This window comes from Hyaloscypha bicolor, assembly GCF_002865645.1.
Source record: "Hyaloscypha bicolor E unplaced genomic scaffold K444scaffold_126, whole genome shotgun sequence".
Lineage (NCBI taxonomy): Eukaryota > Fungi > Ascomycota > Leotiomycetes > Helotiales > Hyaloscyphaceae > Hyaloscypha > Hyaloscypha bicolor.
The window spans coordinates 624110-639490 of record NW_020194628.1 but is presented as its reverse complement, the minus strand read 5'-3'; the positions used below and the strand labels follow the sequence as shown (position 1 = coordinate 639490).

General features: G+C 49.0%; 4 protein-coding genes across 4 annotated transcripts; 2 read left to right on the top strand and 2 right to left on the bottom strand.

The window, feature by feature from the left end:
* Window positions 1-1098: 1098 nt before the first annotated feature.
* On the top strand, window positions 1099-1633 carry K444DRAFT_696179 (uncharacterized protein; the record flags this gene model as incomplete). Its single annotated transcript, XM_024887903.1, has 1 exon — window positions 1099-1633. The coding sequence occupies exon 1, from the start codon at window positions 1145-1147 to the stop codon at window positions 1631-1633; it is 489 nt and encodes a 162-aa protein (XP_024731824.1). The 5' UTR covers window positions 1099-1144.
* Window positions 1634-7280: 5647 nt separating this feature from the next.
* K444DRAFT_499383 (glycosyltransferase family 69 protein) lies at window positions 7281-8339 on the bottom strand (the record flags this gene model as incomplete). Its single annotated transcript, XM_024873325.1, has 2 exons — window positions 7281-7937; window positions 8271-8339. Coding segments are annotated over 2 exons (726 nt in total), but the record flags the coding sequence as incomplete, so codon positions are not given.
* Window positions 8340-9524: 1185 nt separating this feature from the next.
* Window positions 9525-12448, bottom strand: K444DRAFT_633810 (uncharacterized protein; the record flags this gene model as incomplete). The annotated part of the gene is made up of 4 exons (XM_024883663.1): window positions 9525-9609; window positions 9733-11111; window positions 11158-12110; window positions 12205-12448. The coding sequence occupies 4 exons, from the start codon at window positions 12446-12448 to the stop codon at window positions 9525-9527; spliced, it is 2661 nt and encodes an 886-aa protein (XP_024731822.1).
* Window positions 12449-13462: 1014 nt separating this feature from the next.
* Window positions 13463-15308, top strand: K444DRAFT_617364 (uncharacterized protein). Its single transcript, XM_024881111.1, has 3 exons — window positions 13463-13776; window positions 13830-14915; window positions 14964-15308. The coding sequence occupies exons 1-3, from the start codon at window positions 13710-13712 to the stop codon at window positions 15215-15217; spliced, it is 1407 nt and encodes a 468-aa protein (XP_024731821.1). The 5' UTR covers window positions 13463-13709; the 3' UTR covers window positions 15218-15308.
* The last annotated feature ends 73 nt before the right edge of the window (window positions 15309-15381 follow it).

Genomic DNA, 15381 nt, shown 5'->3' with positions numbered 1-15381 from the left:
CTGCGTCTTGGGCAGGGACATTGTGAATAAAAAGAACATATGTATCGAGACGGGTACATATAATGATCTTCTTCGCAGTGTTCCTACCGTAGTTCTGGAGTTCGTAGCTTGGATCATTGGCCGCAGCCAGCGGCGGCGTCTATCAGCTAGGTTGGCCAATACTGTGAGATGCCAAGCGTCTGATGAGTCCGTACATAGTAAGTGGCTTGTTTTGAGTTTAAGAGAATACGGTCGAGAGATTTAGTGAGAATGGTCGAGAGGTTAACGATAACCTTCCTCAATGTAACTATGTCTAAATTAGATCAAGATATGTAGCTTGTGGCTTTGGACGGAGGGCTCATGATGCCTTCTAGCTATCCAATGGCAGCAAGCCACGTCAATCGGCCCACTTTCCATTACCAGTTGATCTTTTCCTGAAGAAGATATGTACTTATGAAGTAAGACGGCAACCCTCCGTCTATTATGGCAACACGATTGTTACGTCCAGTGTGCGAAAAAATTAATCTGATTAATTGATTAATTCATGAATATTCATGAATAGCGTGAATAGAATTTGATTAACGTGATACTTATGTAATTTGATTAGATTAGAATAATTAATCATGATTATTCATGAATACCTTGATTAATGTACACGTGATTACAGCACGTGATGGTCTAGCCTAATTAAGTAAGGTTCTTGCTCTAGCACTGCCTTAGCGAGCTTTTCTCTCTAGAAGCAAGGTAGCACTAGAGCCTGATCCTTACCTAATTAGGCTAGCCTGTCACGTGCTGCGGTCACGTGTACATTAATCAAGTTATTCATGAATATTCATGATTAGCTTAATTAATTCGTGAATAGAATATGATTAATGAGAAAATTTCATGAATAGATTAGATTAATAGCCATTAATCTAATCTAATCTATTCATTTCTCACACTGGTTACGTCGAAATTCTCCTCCCAACACCGTATCTTCTGGCTCGATATTCATTGCTCGCTCAAAACGGGTTTATCTCCTTCCTCAAGCTCTGCCATCGTGAGCTTGCATATAGGCCAGACTCAAATTGTTCGGCATGGCGCCCCCAAAGCCGAAGTTGCACAGAGAGCCAAAATCACGCACAAGACAAAAGTCGAAACCGCAAGGTTTGAAAACTCGTGGTCTATGTATCCAGCATTGCACGATAGTGTAAGCCGCCTGTTAGAGGAGGATGACGTCTCCTTTACTTTCTTCGCAATCGACGAGAACAAAGGATCTATTGAAGAATACGATACCAATATCATGGGACGCTTCAAGTGCTTGAATAATGTTTGCCCCAATGCAGGATGGGCTAGCAAAATGATTGCTATTACAATACGAATGTATCCCGAACAACACTACAATGCCCGAGTGTATCACCAATGCTGCAAAGATTGTGGAAGTCTCAGTCAGCCATTCTCGGATGATTCATACGCACAGAGAATTGCATATCGTCTCAAAAAGTGGAGTGGTATAGAGATGGATCGACCCTCTTTTACGGTTCGTACGAGTGAGCATCGACACGAAAGCGCTCTATGCGAGGGTTGCAAACACGGGCATTGCAGGTTGAGTTACGGCGTCGCCCCACTATCGTTTCGTATACAAGGAAGTAATACATCGGCTGAGATGAAGTGAGTCGAGTAAAGGTATTGGGATGGGAATGGTGGGATAGAAGCTCTCCCTATACATTTGTTTGGATGTAGGCGAAGCGAGAGTTTTTCGGATTTTTTGATTTTTTTGATTTTTTGAGGATCTCTATGTATTTGATTGGGTCAGGCTATTCTTGCGGGTTGATTTGGATACTCATGATTTTGCCTTACAGCTCCCTTCTCCCCCTTCTTATTTCCATGTATCCACAAGTAAATTTAGATAAATATTGAGTTTCGAGATGACTTTCTTCCATCACGTGATTCTTTTCCTTCAAAATCACCTCACAAGTAAATGAATATCTCCTTTCAATCTAGACCGCACCCAATTTCGAGGCCCTAAGCTTTCCCATATGCTTGCTGATTACCCAAGCCAACATGCTAAGAAGAGAGAGACCGACAACTGCCACTGGGTTGGGACTTGAGTAGATTAAATACACTAAGCGAGCCCCTGAGTTTCGCGAAATTGATCATGCTTCAATTTCCAAGATTCGAATACAAGATGGTGAGAATATAGAGGCTGCTTTTATGAGCAATGTGTTTCCTTCAGCATCGCCTCTCAAAAATTTATTACTAGGTTGATACCGAGAATGTTGCCTTCCCGTGTGTCAAGGAGTAGGAGTGGCGTGACTTTTTAGACGTGTAGGTGGAGGAGTGCGAGGAATGGAGAGAGTGGGAGAAAGATCTTTGCCATGACTATTATTACAGGTAATGGCGGAAGGAGGAGGGTGGAGAGGTTGGCTTAACGAGCAACGTGGGGTGGGAAGTTGACCAGGGAGGAGGAGGATATGGCGTCATGACGGGATGATGGCATAATGGGGAGGGGAAATGAATATACATTCTCCTATAATTTGATAGTTGAGACTATTTAGTCTAATATTCAGCCATTTCTAGACAATCCCGCTATTGGTGACTGGAAATTCGAGAGGTGCCAGCATTCTCGATAACACAAAGGTTTGTGTAAGATCACTCTTTCCTTTCACCTGAAGTGTGTTAGCATGTGTCCCTGATCATTTTCCTTGGGATATTCTAAAAATAGCCAGAAGACTGCTCACAAAAGATCATTCCATCAAAAAACGTAAATCAATGTGCATTCCTTTCCCCCCTCCCCAAAATGGCTTGTTGAGGCCTGACACCTCCATTAGCGTATCCCTCCAGTCGAAATAGTACCGTAACCTTTCGTCCGTAGCATCACCACCCTCCGCACAGAAGGGCGACATTCGATTGTTCAGCGCAGCCGAGGCTCTGGTAAGATTATGCCAAATCCGCTCGAGATCATGCCAGGTTAGCCGGGGCTAGGGCACATACTCCGTCGCGAACGTTGGAAGGATAAGTTCGAACGTCGGCTCCGCACGCGGGATTCCGATTGCTCAACAGGATCATGCTCTTCGATTGTCTCGATTGGGATCTGAGGAGAGATGAGGTGCCTGTTGAATGCTGTTGAAGTTCTTCCACCCGGCCTTCTTGTATTCGAATCTAAGTGAGAACGTCGGTGAGATGTTTGGAGTGTTGCTGCTTGACGGTAGGCTCCCCGGTAACCTGCTTTGAAATCCAGTTTAAGCAAGAACATAAATAGCAGTTTGCGACAGTACTTGCTCTTCCTTCCGCTCGTGCTATGCCTTCGTTTATTTACATTCTGCATTCGCCATCTCCTTTTATTGGAGAAAAAACAATGACAACAATGCTGTCGATTGGGTAACCCGGAACAAAAATATCTTGTTCTTGCCATCTTGCGGGGTTTCCTGGTCTCTCCTCGGAAACTGATTTGGTATTTCTTCGCCAAAAAGGAAACAGGGTTTGGCGTCCGTCCAGGGTTATTGTGACCCCGAGGAGATGGAAGATTTGATAGCTTTCTGGTATAAGAAAACAGATATTTTCAGTGTAAGGAGGGGTGGAAGCTGTCGTGCTTTGAAGTTCGTGGGAGGTATCTTCGAGGTCTTCGAGTCTGAGATGGGGAATTACAAGTAATGGTTTAGCTCGAAAGATGTTTTACACAGGAAGGAGGACTTCGGTAAAGAAAGGATGTGCTGCTGATGCTTATATCCCATTTTGAGGGCTGGAGGGGTTGCGCCCGATGTTGTGGGCAATGACACCCCCACCTCCCCTGTGAACACCATCGTCCTGAATCATATCAAACTAGTACCCGCTTCAAGTTTCCTAGATAGCCAATACTTTAAGACCTAACTCTTGGACTTAAAGCCCCGGTGGTCCTCAAGACGGCGTCTGCGCCGTGTAGCCGAGAGAAACTAGTGTCGCACACCCTCCTGCATTGCTTCAGCCCCAGCCTTCTCACTTCTTCTACCTGCGACTGGATCTGAGATGTAAGGTTACTTGGACTCTCATTGGAAACTGATTGCTTGGCGTTGGGCTCCAATTATGACACACGCCGTGATGGCCAACCCTTCACTTCGAGGAATTCGAAGTGGATGGCGTTTAGCAGGGTTGAGGGAGTTCTGTTCTGAGCCTGTAACTGCGGTGTATGAACATATCATTATTGTTTATTAAGGAATCCTACGACCACATGTTGGCGAAGTTGCCTCATGGGGCATAGGTCCTCGTTGGCAGGTCTCCAAACCTTGTTTTGGGGTCATCAGGCTCGCGCGAGAGCAGGGCTTTGAAGTGGAAAAGTGTCACACAGACTTTCACTTTTCTAATTGGGTAGATCCTGAGGCTTGTATTTATATAGGCTATTCTATCGGAAGGCAAGCTAGTTCGAGCCGGACTCATCCCAGCGTATAATCGGGTAATTAGTCGAGCTACGGCACTGATTGATTCAAATCTAGGCCGAACTCTGAAAAGGGTTCAATTGATCGTGGATTCGAACTTTAAATAATTCAGTTTATTCAAATTCAATAAATATGCCTCGACCGTTAAATTTGACGAATTTTAGTAATATAAAGTATAAATTTATAACTTCTTCAAATAATTTGCTTAGTATTATGTCCCTTTTATTTTTATTTCCATAAATAGTATTAAAAGAATGGAGAAAATAAGAGAGAATACTTACTGTCAAGAAGTAGAGGAGATAACTCATGCTGGAAGGCTTTAAGGAAAGAGGAGTAAGGACATATATCACGTGAAAGTAATGAAGAAAATAAAGAAAAGGAGAGGATAGGATAGGAAATACGAGGAAAAAGGAGGATTTAAGTGTTAGAAGTAAAAGGGGGTATAAAGGAAGTATAAAAAAGCATAATATAAAACTAATATAATAGGGATATAAAAGGAAATATGTATAGTGTAAAACTTTATTAAACCGTCAAATCTTCAACGGAATTCGATTTAAAACTCTAACCAAACTTCGAACTTATAAATTGATTTTATTCGATATCATTCGTCGAATATTCGTCAAATACCCATTACTTGCAAGTTCGATCCGAACCCTAAGAGGTATATAAGGGGATTATATTTCTGGCCCGGTCTAGGATATAAAATTTCTCAGCCTCAGTCAGTAAGGCAAGTCGGGATATCTCGAACCCAGAGCCTGAGACAACCGGAGGACAATGCTGCTGCCACGGGTTGACCAACATCTTCGGCTGGCCCCTGCATCGGCAGCTTGCCGCCCTTTCGAACCCTGCCAACGCCGCCTGTACAGAATGACCGCCACCCGGCCGGCTGATCACATGCACCCAAGCCTCCAGGACTTCGAGGTTCTGCGTTGTAAGGTCGCCTCCCCAACCGCTCGGTTGGTTGCCACGGCCTCCTCGGGTCGTACTTGCGAGAATCAGCAGGACGCCATCAAACACAAACCATCTGAAAGCAGTGAAGGAGGATAGAATGATTGGGTGCCAAATATAAACAAAGAAAAATTGCTGCTGCTGACAAGGATCTAAGTCATCAGTTCATCGAGGTTATGCCTGCTTGTTGGCTGAGAGACTCCCAACCTCCCCCGAATGCAAACCTTACAAGTAAGCAGTGACTTCGAAGCAGGTGCTTGAGACGTCCAGATTCATGACACCTAATGGAAATCATACATGACTCATGCGCCTCTCTCACAACCAGAACTTCAGAGGGGGGGGGGGGGGGGGGTGAAAGACGCCCGTGGAGGCCGTAAGACGTGTCGTATTTCCCACCTCTCAGCCTTCTCCCCTGGCCGCCCCCAAAAAGCTTCCGGGGGCGCGTCATTCCAGCCACCATCACGATTTGGTCCTTCTTACAAATGAAACTTCCCCTCTGAAGCCCATAGGGATGCGTCATGCTCTCGCTTGCAGCGGCTGGTCACTTGAATGCCGGCACTGTGCGGGTCTCCCCGAAACCGTGAGGATATGTCAGTCGAGCCGAGACTCTCACCAACCTCGATCGATACCGACGAACTCTCCGTCAGACACGCGCGAACCTTGAGTCAGAGGACCTGTGGACCTTCCGAAACAATATTGCGGCTCCGTTACATGCACAGCACTCTCCACTCGCCCTACCGACTAGCCCACGGCGTGCCAGACACGTGAACGTCCTCTTAGCCGTCTACAATTTGCCTCGATGACAATCCCTTACACTCCGAGCACAGTGGAACGGAATGGATATGCGGAGAATTGCTAGAGGCGTGCTCACCGCCGGACAATAAGTCCTCAAGATCAAGAAGGCGAAGTACTTGGCACGGATGGCATCGAAGTCGGCCCCAAGAACGTGGCCTGGAGCTCGTCTTATACTAAAGGGACGAGCGTCTCACTGGAGGTGGAGAAGAAGCTGCCCAGGTCACTTGCGAAGCTGCACAATAGGTATCTAAGGCTTTGTTATTTCTTCTCAGCAAGATGTGCGAGTCTGCTGGCTGGTGGCTGGTGGCTGGTGGCCGCGGAACCATAAAACATCCTGTTTCAATAAGATTGACATCAATTGATAAAAAGCCGCTGAAATTGTGGCAAAACCGTCACCGCTGGGCATCCATAGACGCGCGACGCAGGCTAACACACTGTGTAGGAGTGGAGATATACCTCAAGACACATTGCAGTCCAGCCCAACTTGTCCCGAGCAGAGAAGACAGCCTACTTGGCTCATGGAACTCAATATGCGAAACAACACAGATGCAAACAACAACAAAGATTCCACGACCTTGCCATGGAGCGCCTGGTGTCTAGAATCTCAGCTCTCATTTGCCAGAAGGCATCTCACATATCTACAACAGATCAGGTATCTCAACATTAATATCAACATCAACATCAACATCAACACCATCTTCACAATGTGAAATTAAATGCACATTCCCATCCCAAACGCCAGCGCCATCCATATGCATCGAATCCCACCCATATACACACCCTTCTCTTCACTTCACCTCCTTCTCCACCTCTAGACTATAGTACATCCAGATCAAGCGGCGGGATCTCGCCCCTAAGCGTATCCCAGTTCCCCTCGCCCTCCTTCCTATCCTCCTTCAGCACCAGCAACTGGCGGACTCCACAGTAACCGCCTCGCCTTGCTGTCCGATTGAAAGGGACGTAATACCCTTCGTTCCGCCAATACTCTTTATCCTTCAGCTCGCCTACAAGTCCCCTCCTCCTCACCCTTCCCAGCCCTCGTTTCCCCGCGGGTCCAGAATCATCGTGATCGATACCAATGGGACCCGATGAATCCCTGCCCCCAAATCCACTATTGAAGTCCCTGCTGCTCAGGCCGGAGCCAAACTCCGCCATCGCAAGCTTGATCTGTTCTTCCTCGCTTTTCCCAGACTTGAGTGAGATCCACAATTTATCTTGAATGACTTGTCCCTCCACCTCCGCCCGTCGAGGGTTGAAGCGCGGCATCCTTGCTAATCTGTTGATGATAGCTTGCGGGATGGAAAAGAGGGCTTCGAAGTGTTTCGCAAGCCAGATCCATTTTTGCGTACCAGCCGAATACGAGACGCGCACGAAGGGGTTCATGTAAATCCCCGTATCCCACTTATCTGGCTGGTCTTCGTGCTCTGGGTACGTGAAAGTTGAGATAGGGGAGGCGGTCATGATATCAGCGTGGATGAGGCAGCATTCGCTGCTATCCCAGAACGGCTCTTTCTCTGAGCGAAACTTCAGCGGAAGTTGCACTTCTTTCCCGGACGATGCTCCTTTCGTCGCCCCAGCTTGGCTGCTGGTGGGAGATTGGAAGAACGAGCCGTCGAACGCAACCATTCCACCCCAACAACTCTTCACTCTCACTCTGTCTTTGCCCGCCAGTACATCTCGTCGACTAACTGCATGTCCGATGTTTGCGAACCAGGGGTAGATCGGCACGCCGAGGGAATAGCCCTCTGTGTCCCGTGTAGCGAACGTGTCGTAGTATTTCCACGGTTCGATGAAGTCTGTTGCACACACCGCCTTGGTGACTTTCTTCCCCCCATTCTGGCTTTCCACCCCGTCACTTCCCCACAGTAATCTCAACGCCCCTTCAACATCAAAAAACACATCGTTGATAAAAAGTACCTTATCCCACCTCCTCCGCCCATCCACATGGCTCAACGCCATATTCCTAACCTCAGCCAGGAAGCTAATCCTCTCCACGCGTTCCTGTCCAGACGGTAATTTCGTCTTCCCGATCGCCTCGACATCAACCGGCATCACCTCCTCACTAACCAACTCCCTATTCCCATCCCTCAGCCCCAGTTCCTCTAACCGCTCATCCAACTCTTTCAATGCATTGGTCGGTCCACCGTAAATTGACACATAGATCCTCTCAACCCCAATACTCTGCACCAACTCCACAATCCTATCTCCCCACGCCCCCCTTACAAGGTCCCCATCAATGATATTCGCAGCCACAAAAACTGTCTCCTCTCTATTGACCTCGAATTTCGGCGCCTTGCTATCCGCATACGGGACATTGAATATCGTCTGCCACCCCAGAAATATGACGAGGAAGAGGAAGATGTACAGCGGTCTACAAACCCTCGAGAGGAATCGGCGGAAGAGGCGAAGCAGAGCGAAGAAGACGCCTCGTCGTCGGTGTCTGCGTGTTAATATGCGAGGTTTGTCTTTGAATTCATCGGAGGACGAGGGGGGGCGGTCCTCGATGTCGGAGGAGGTGCGGGGAAGGGGCTCGTATGTTGCGCGGGAGATGGGAGGCATTCTTGCGGATCTAATTCGTGCTGAGAAAAGGGAGGAGGGTCGTTAGGTCATTGGTTCCAATGAATGAATGGGGGTCGGTCTAGTATGTGCGTGGGATGCTGTGTCTTTCTCTCTCAATCTGTCCGCCTAGATGCTTGTGTAATTTCGTCGCTTTGCGCAGAGGGAAGCCGTGAGATCAGGTCATTGCCTCGCGTCGTGATAGGAATCGTGTGTACAGTAAATTATATTATTCGTGTGTTTGTAGATGGCGAAAGAGATCGATTCATATCATAGGTGACATTGTTGACGGACGAAAGAAAGTTGGAGGTTGCCGAAGGTCAGGTGTTGAGGAATCCCAGCGCGGCTGTGCACTCCTGCAGCTACGCGTGTCGCACCTTGGCTGTGGGGAAACGGTGCCTGTGGACCCTCCGTTGAGGCGAAGTATCTGCCGATCTTCCTCTCTTTCCTCGACCATTATTTAGAAAACCTACTGGAAAATTGAAACATACGTTTAAGCAATCGTGATATCAAAACACTATCAAGAACGGCTGTTTTTTTAAACATCACAATTAGGTTCCAGGAGACGGCACCGCCAGTCCGGGGCCGGTCTGCATCGCGACCCGCCTGTCAATCGCCACTATTTCAGGGTCCAGAACTAGCATCACGACGAACGAATAACTAGACCCAAGGTGCACAAGCTCGTTGATTTTTGGGTCCAGCCCCTATGCTAAGGGACCATTCACCCGCGTGTGCTCATATAATACAATCATCGGCCTCCGCAACTCGCCCACTCCAGCAAAGCCATCAGTCAGGTCCAGCCAAAGCTTAGCTCAACTATCTATCGAGTATTATGTATGTGCAAACCTCCAGCTCCTATCCCCAGAGGGAGAAGCCAGTGCATGAGGAATACAAAGTAGGGGCAATGACAACCAGGACAATTGCGCCTACCGCCAGCAGCCTATGTATGCAGCTATCAGCATTGTCGGTAATTGGGGAATCTTCTACTCGTAACAAAATCGCGAAATGGAATAAGACATTGATGAAGGGAGAAAGAATGCGTCAGTAGCCGCAACAGGCTTACGTATAACTGCCTCTGCCACCGCAGAGTGCACGAATCAGTCCTCCGATCCAATCAACGAACACGACACGCCAGAACGCCTTCAGGAGGTTCTTGGATTTGGTGTCTCTGGTGGCTGAACGCATGGAGCTGGGTGTGATGGGTCGTTCTGGCGATTGGGATCTGGGGTTCTTCCGGGACTTGACTTGGCGGCCGTTCTCTTCTTCGATGCCTGTGCTCTTTGCAGCGTCGAGTGGCTTCTGGACGAATTCTGTCTTCAGTGCAGCTGGGGTTGCTGGTTGGACTGTGATGTTTGGACTATCGCCGTCTGTGGATATCTCACGAACTTCATCGTCATGACCAAGTTGTCTGTCGCCAACCACGAATGGGGTAGTTGGCAAGGGTACGTGGGGTTTCTCACTCGAAGTCTGCTCGACAGGCGCAGGAAGGGGGGTCTCGGGGCCGACTTCATTGACCTCACTCGAAATCCCCTCTGGTGCCGCCGTTCTCTCTTCTCTCTGCTCTTTGCTCGTCATTTCTGGCTCGCCGCTAGCTCGTGGTACTTCAACACTGGGCGACTCTTCTGTCTTTTCGACAGTCGCCTCCTCAACCTCGGTGATATTTGAAAATTGAGGCTGGTGATTTTCTTCTGCAACTTTCCCATCTGGAGTCTCCTTTGATTCGACTTCGTCCTTTGCCTGCATAGTTGGCTCGACCTCAACACTTGGCTTCGTAGTAATCTTTTCTGGTCCGATTTCAGTCGACTCAGTGGACTCGGGCTCGACAGCTTCATGAGGACCATCCAAGCTTGCCTTCTCGGTTTCTTTAGGCGCTGCAATGCTGTCATCCAACCACTTGCTCAAGGCTTTATTCTCTTTCTCTCCATTTCTGGATGCCAACTTCGAGACTTTAGGCATTAAGACAAGTGTTTCTTGCAGATCGTCATTTTCTTCGGTGATCGAATCAAGAGACGGTGAAATTTTATGCGGAACCACGGCTGGCGATGGCGCTGGCGACCGTCCTTCAAGAGGTTGACCGTTTGGTCCAATAACGGGGGATGGCGGAACGATATCCAAATCAGGGACGTCTTCAGGCAAGCGCTCTGAGAGCCTCCGAATCGTGTCGAGGATTGATGTTCGGTCAGTAGGGAATATCTCAATTGAAGGATCATTCCAATCGACAGCCACGGCTTCGTCATATGGCGAACGGACGGGCTCAAGCGGATCGATGGGAGGTTGGCTACGAGTCGGAAGTGCGGGAACACCGATATCATCCTCGCCGAGACATTCATACGCAAATCTTGGGGCTTTCTGGGATGCTGGAGTACTCGCACCAGAATCCAGAAGATCTTCCTCATCATCTTCTTGGATTTCTGACGCATGGGGTGCAGTTTCAAGGTGAAGCTGATGCTGTTAGTAAACCATTTCAAGTAGAAATTCGAGAACTTACTGTAGGTCGCTCATCGAGCGTAGCAGCAACATCCGCAACCTCTGCAGCTGTCTTTGCGACCTCGGGAATCGGGGTACTTGACATTCTTCTGTAACCAATACGTCCAGCCTCTTCGTCGGACATCGGTGGTGTGGGTGGATCTCTGTCCCTGTCAAGCAAGGCAGCGGACTCGGAAACTTCAGCAGCGGTATCAGCAAGTTCTGGCGTGCGAGACTCTGATCTCACGACCACATGGTCTGGCTCAGCGTCCCGGGAGCGGGGGAGATGCGCATCCTTCTGTCCAACCGTTGCTGCCGATCCGAAATCATCCCCATGTCGTAGTTCATCGTCTACCTTTTCGATGATCAAGGTTGGCGATGAGTTTGTTGTCTCTGACGATGGTTGATCAACTTGAACTGCCGGTGTGGAGGTTGGTTCATGAGTTCCGGGAAGAAATGGAGCGAGGGAAGCCGAATCAGTTTGGCGTCCTGCTTCTTGAGAATGAGCAGTATCGGTAGGATGTAGGAGAGAGTCTGCGACGTGTTGTGTGCGCGCACTATCATCTTCGGCTGCTGCTGGGGTAATACTGGCGTCTTCATGGACGTGATGTACGTTTAATTGAACTTTCTTTGGGATCTCGACCGCCTCCTCTGCGTCTGCCTCCTCTGCGTCTTCAACAGACTCTGGAACTGGTGTGTTCGTGTGTGCGGGTGTGATCATGGTGTGATCCTTAGGCTCTGCTTGCTCTTTTGACGTCTCGACTTCTCTTCCCTCGCCTTTGGTATCAATCGGGGCGTCCTCGACTATCTTTTTGCCTGCAAGTGCTTCTGAAATTGTGCTCGCCATCTCTGCAACAGGATGTGAGGTCGCCTCCGCTGCTGCCGGTGGATGTTCGTCGTGTTTGGGTTGTGCAATTGGCTCTTCGCTCTCGGGGATAGAAAGAAGATTATTTCGGTTGCCAACGTCATCGGTAACTGGAAAATATTTTGTCAGAAGCGATCTCGGACGGAAAAATCAGGCTGTGGAGAGAATTCACTGTAGATTCGCGAATGTAGATCGGGTTCATACCTGTAGGCGAATCCTCGTTCAACATCCACCAATCGCCCTCACCAACGCGAAACTTGTATTGATATACATTCCCCTCCTCAGCTTGAACCTCTTTATAGAATTCGTGCTCGCCGGCTTCGTTCGTTGTATACTGCATCTCTTGTGGATGCCATGCTGGATCGGAGAAGGAACCAGCGAGGAAGAGCGGGGGCTGGGTTCCCGGCTTCGAATACTTGACAGTCACGGAGACTGATTTGGGCGCCATGGCGGCGACGGTGGATAGATGTGTGGCAGAGTTTGGTAGGATTTGATTGTGTAGAGGATGGAGTTTGGGTTTGTCGTGTTGAAGAAATCCAGGTCTTCAGCGGTGCTGCTGCGAATGCCAAACGAGGAAGGAGCAGCCCTAACACTCAAAATTTAGCCCATGAATTGCGGAAGCACAGATTTATAGTCTCAGGGGAAAGCACACAATAGAAATTCGAGTGAATGATACTGTCGTTGTTTGCAGAGGTGGGGTTCCGGTCATACGATTCGAATGATGAGAATGGTGCGACCTCCCAACTCACCATATGCCCACACCAAAACAATGCAGAAGGTGTCTCTTCACTATCAATCACCGTGTACACTGATCGTCAGTTGACAAGTGCATTGGGGACGAGGAGTGAAGTGTGTTTGTGTCGACGCAATTGCTACGCTGGCTGACGAGATCCTGGATGTTCCCTCGAGCAGGGCTGAGCAAGGCTGGAGTGGATCAACAATGCCAGGGCGTTGAACAACAAACACGACAAGGGACCAGCTCAGATTGAGTCACTGGGCAGTAGCTCAACAGCAACGATTACGAAGAACAACAGAAGAGGAGGCCGTGAAGTTGAATTAAAGGTAGCTGACAGACAACCACCTCGGAAGAATCCTTGGATGCTTGGATATGCAAGCCATTCCAATCATCATCCGCTCTCGGTCTCCCCACTATCGAAATCTTGATTGAGTGCATCGGAATGGCAGAATATCCTTGGAGTCAGCACATGCCAATGCCGTGCTGCGCCAATCAAATCCCTGAGGTAGATGCGCCACAGCGGCCGTTTCAAGACCAAGCCACCATGACTTCACGCCACAGTGAGATCAGCACGAGCTGAGGGTTGGTTGAGATGCTTCGCTGTTGGAGGACGCGGGAATGACTTTGAAGTTAATGCAAGTGATTAAGAAAGAAAAAGTACATCTAGTTGTAAATTTTCCGCACTGAATAGAGACAATTTTCCATGTTTGTTGCTCTGCTCTGATACTCGTCACCGCTATCCCTTATCGGCCGCGCCTCCTCGCTAATAGCTTGACACCTGACTGATGAGGCTTCAAAATTTTCCAAGCTCTTCCCAAAGTCAACAAAAAGACAGCTCAGGGCGTCTTCTGCCAACGCGTCAATCTTTGAATACACAGCGCGTCAGACCTGTCTCGAGCATCTTTGGCGATAATCCGTTGATTCTAAATCACTCTCCTCTTCCCTCACAACCAACAGCTACCCGCATCCAACCATGTCTCTCCCGCCAGCCACAATTAAGATCAAGAGGAAGCTCGGAGATGATCCTGTTGATTACCTCCGTGGGCTCATGTGCTCTCCACTCGAGGCACCAATGCTAATTACATTCCTGCAGAGATTCATCATGCAGAGGGAAAGAGACAGAAAGTGCCAGCCGGCTACATCTTTTCCCGCCAGCCAACTGACGATGGCCCTGCTTCGAGCCCACTCGATCCTCAACCCGTCCGTCGAATAAAGCAACTGCATCAGTCTGCCAGCTCACAAGCACTCCGCGCATCTTCGAGTCAAGAGAACCCAGCACCAGCACCAGCAACCCCTCTAGGCAAAGATGTCTTACCAACAGCTACCCCACCATCCACTCCTCTCAACCATACCCCTCGAAGATTTCATATGTCAAGAAGTGGGACCCCAATTAGTACTACACCAGCTATAGCAGGTCGTAAGCCCAAAGATGCCACGGTTTTCATAGAACGGAAGCGTTGCCGAAGCTCAGACCGAAAACAACAAACACCCCAGCCTGACGAAGTTGCGCAACTGGATGTCACAAAACAAGATGTCCCTCAGCAAGATCAAGAGAAGCCAGGCCCAGGCTTCGCGGCTTCTCAACCAGAAGACAGACCAAGAAAGAAACCCGGCCTGGCAGCTCGATCCTCCACACCACCTATCCGACCCACCTCTCCACCAAAGCCTCTCGCCGCACCCTCACGAGGTGTCCGCCTCGCGTCCGGCGCGATGTTGCCATGGGATGGCTCCGAGCGCCTCGCAGCAGAAATGCAAGCATACACTCTCGATGAAATCGGCCGGACACTCGCTCGCCAAGAAGAAGAAGCCGCAGCCGAAGCGAACCGGCTCGCAGCACTTAATGAGAAGTCCGCTTCAAGTCCAGTCCATAAGTACTCCTCGAAGTTCAAGCCGAAGAAACCTGCGTTGCGGTATGTGGAACGGCATCCCGAGGCAACGGTGGAGCATGAGCATGAGGCAATGGATGTAGATGAACCGCATATTGGTGCCGAGGACGAAGACATGGACGATGGGGAGTATATCATCGATACGTACGTCCGAATCCCAGCCGATGCGTTGGAGACGGAAGAACAATCGAAGAATTTCGGTCTTTTGGTGCTGGATTCACAGCCTGACATCGATGAGTTCTATCAAGAAGTGGATAGTGAGGAGGACGACGATGAAGAAGAGGATGAAAACGGTAGCCTTTCTCCCCTCATCGTGATTTGATTCCCTAACAATCTTCCAGCGGAAAACCACTACACAGCCGACTACCCAGACGAAGAAGTAGCCTCAGACGACGAATTTGACCGCAACGCATACAACTACCGCACAGGCAATGCCTCAGATCTTGAAGAGTATGATGAGTTTAGTGACGAGCACGACGTGGCTTTGAGTGACGATGAGAACGAAAGCACTAAATACCCGTGGAAAGCGAAGCAGCCGCCGTGGATGAAGCGGCCAATTGAGAAAAGCATCTTGGATGAGGACGGGAGAGAATAGATGGCCCAGGCGGATTTTGAACAGATCATTTGTGGATATTGTATGCAGGTAAATAGCTCTGCGTACAAAGTGACCTCTCGTACCTTTTCCACATCCTACCTTCGGTCACTGATCCTAAACACGTGATTCCCCCCTTTCCCGAAGCTGGGACTTGCTTGAAAGGC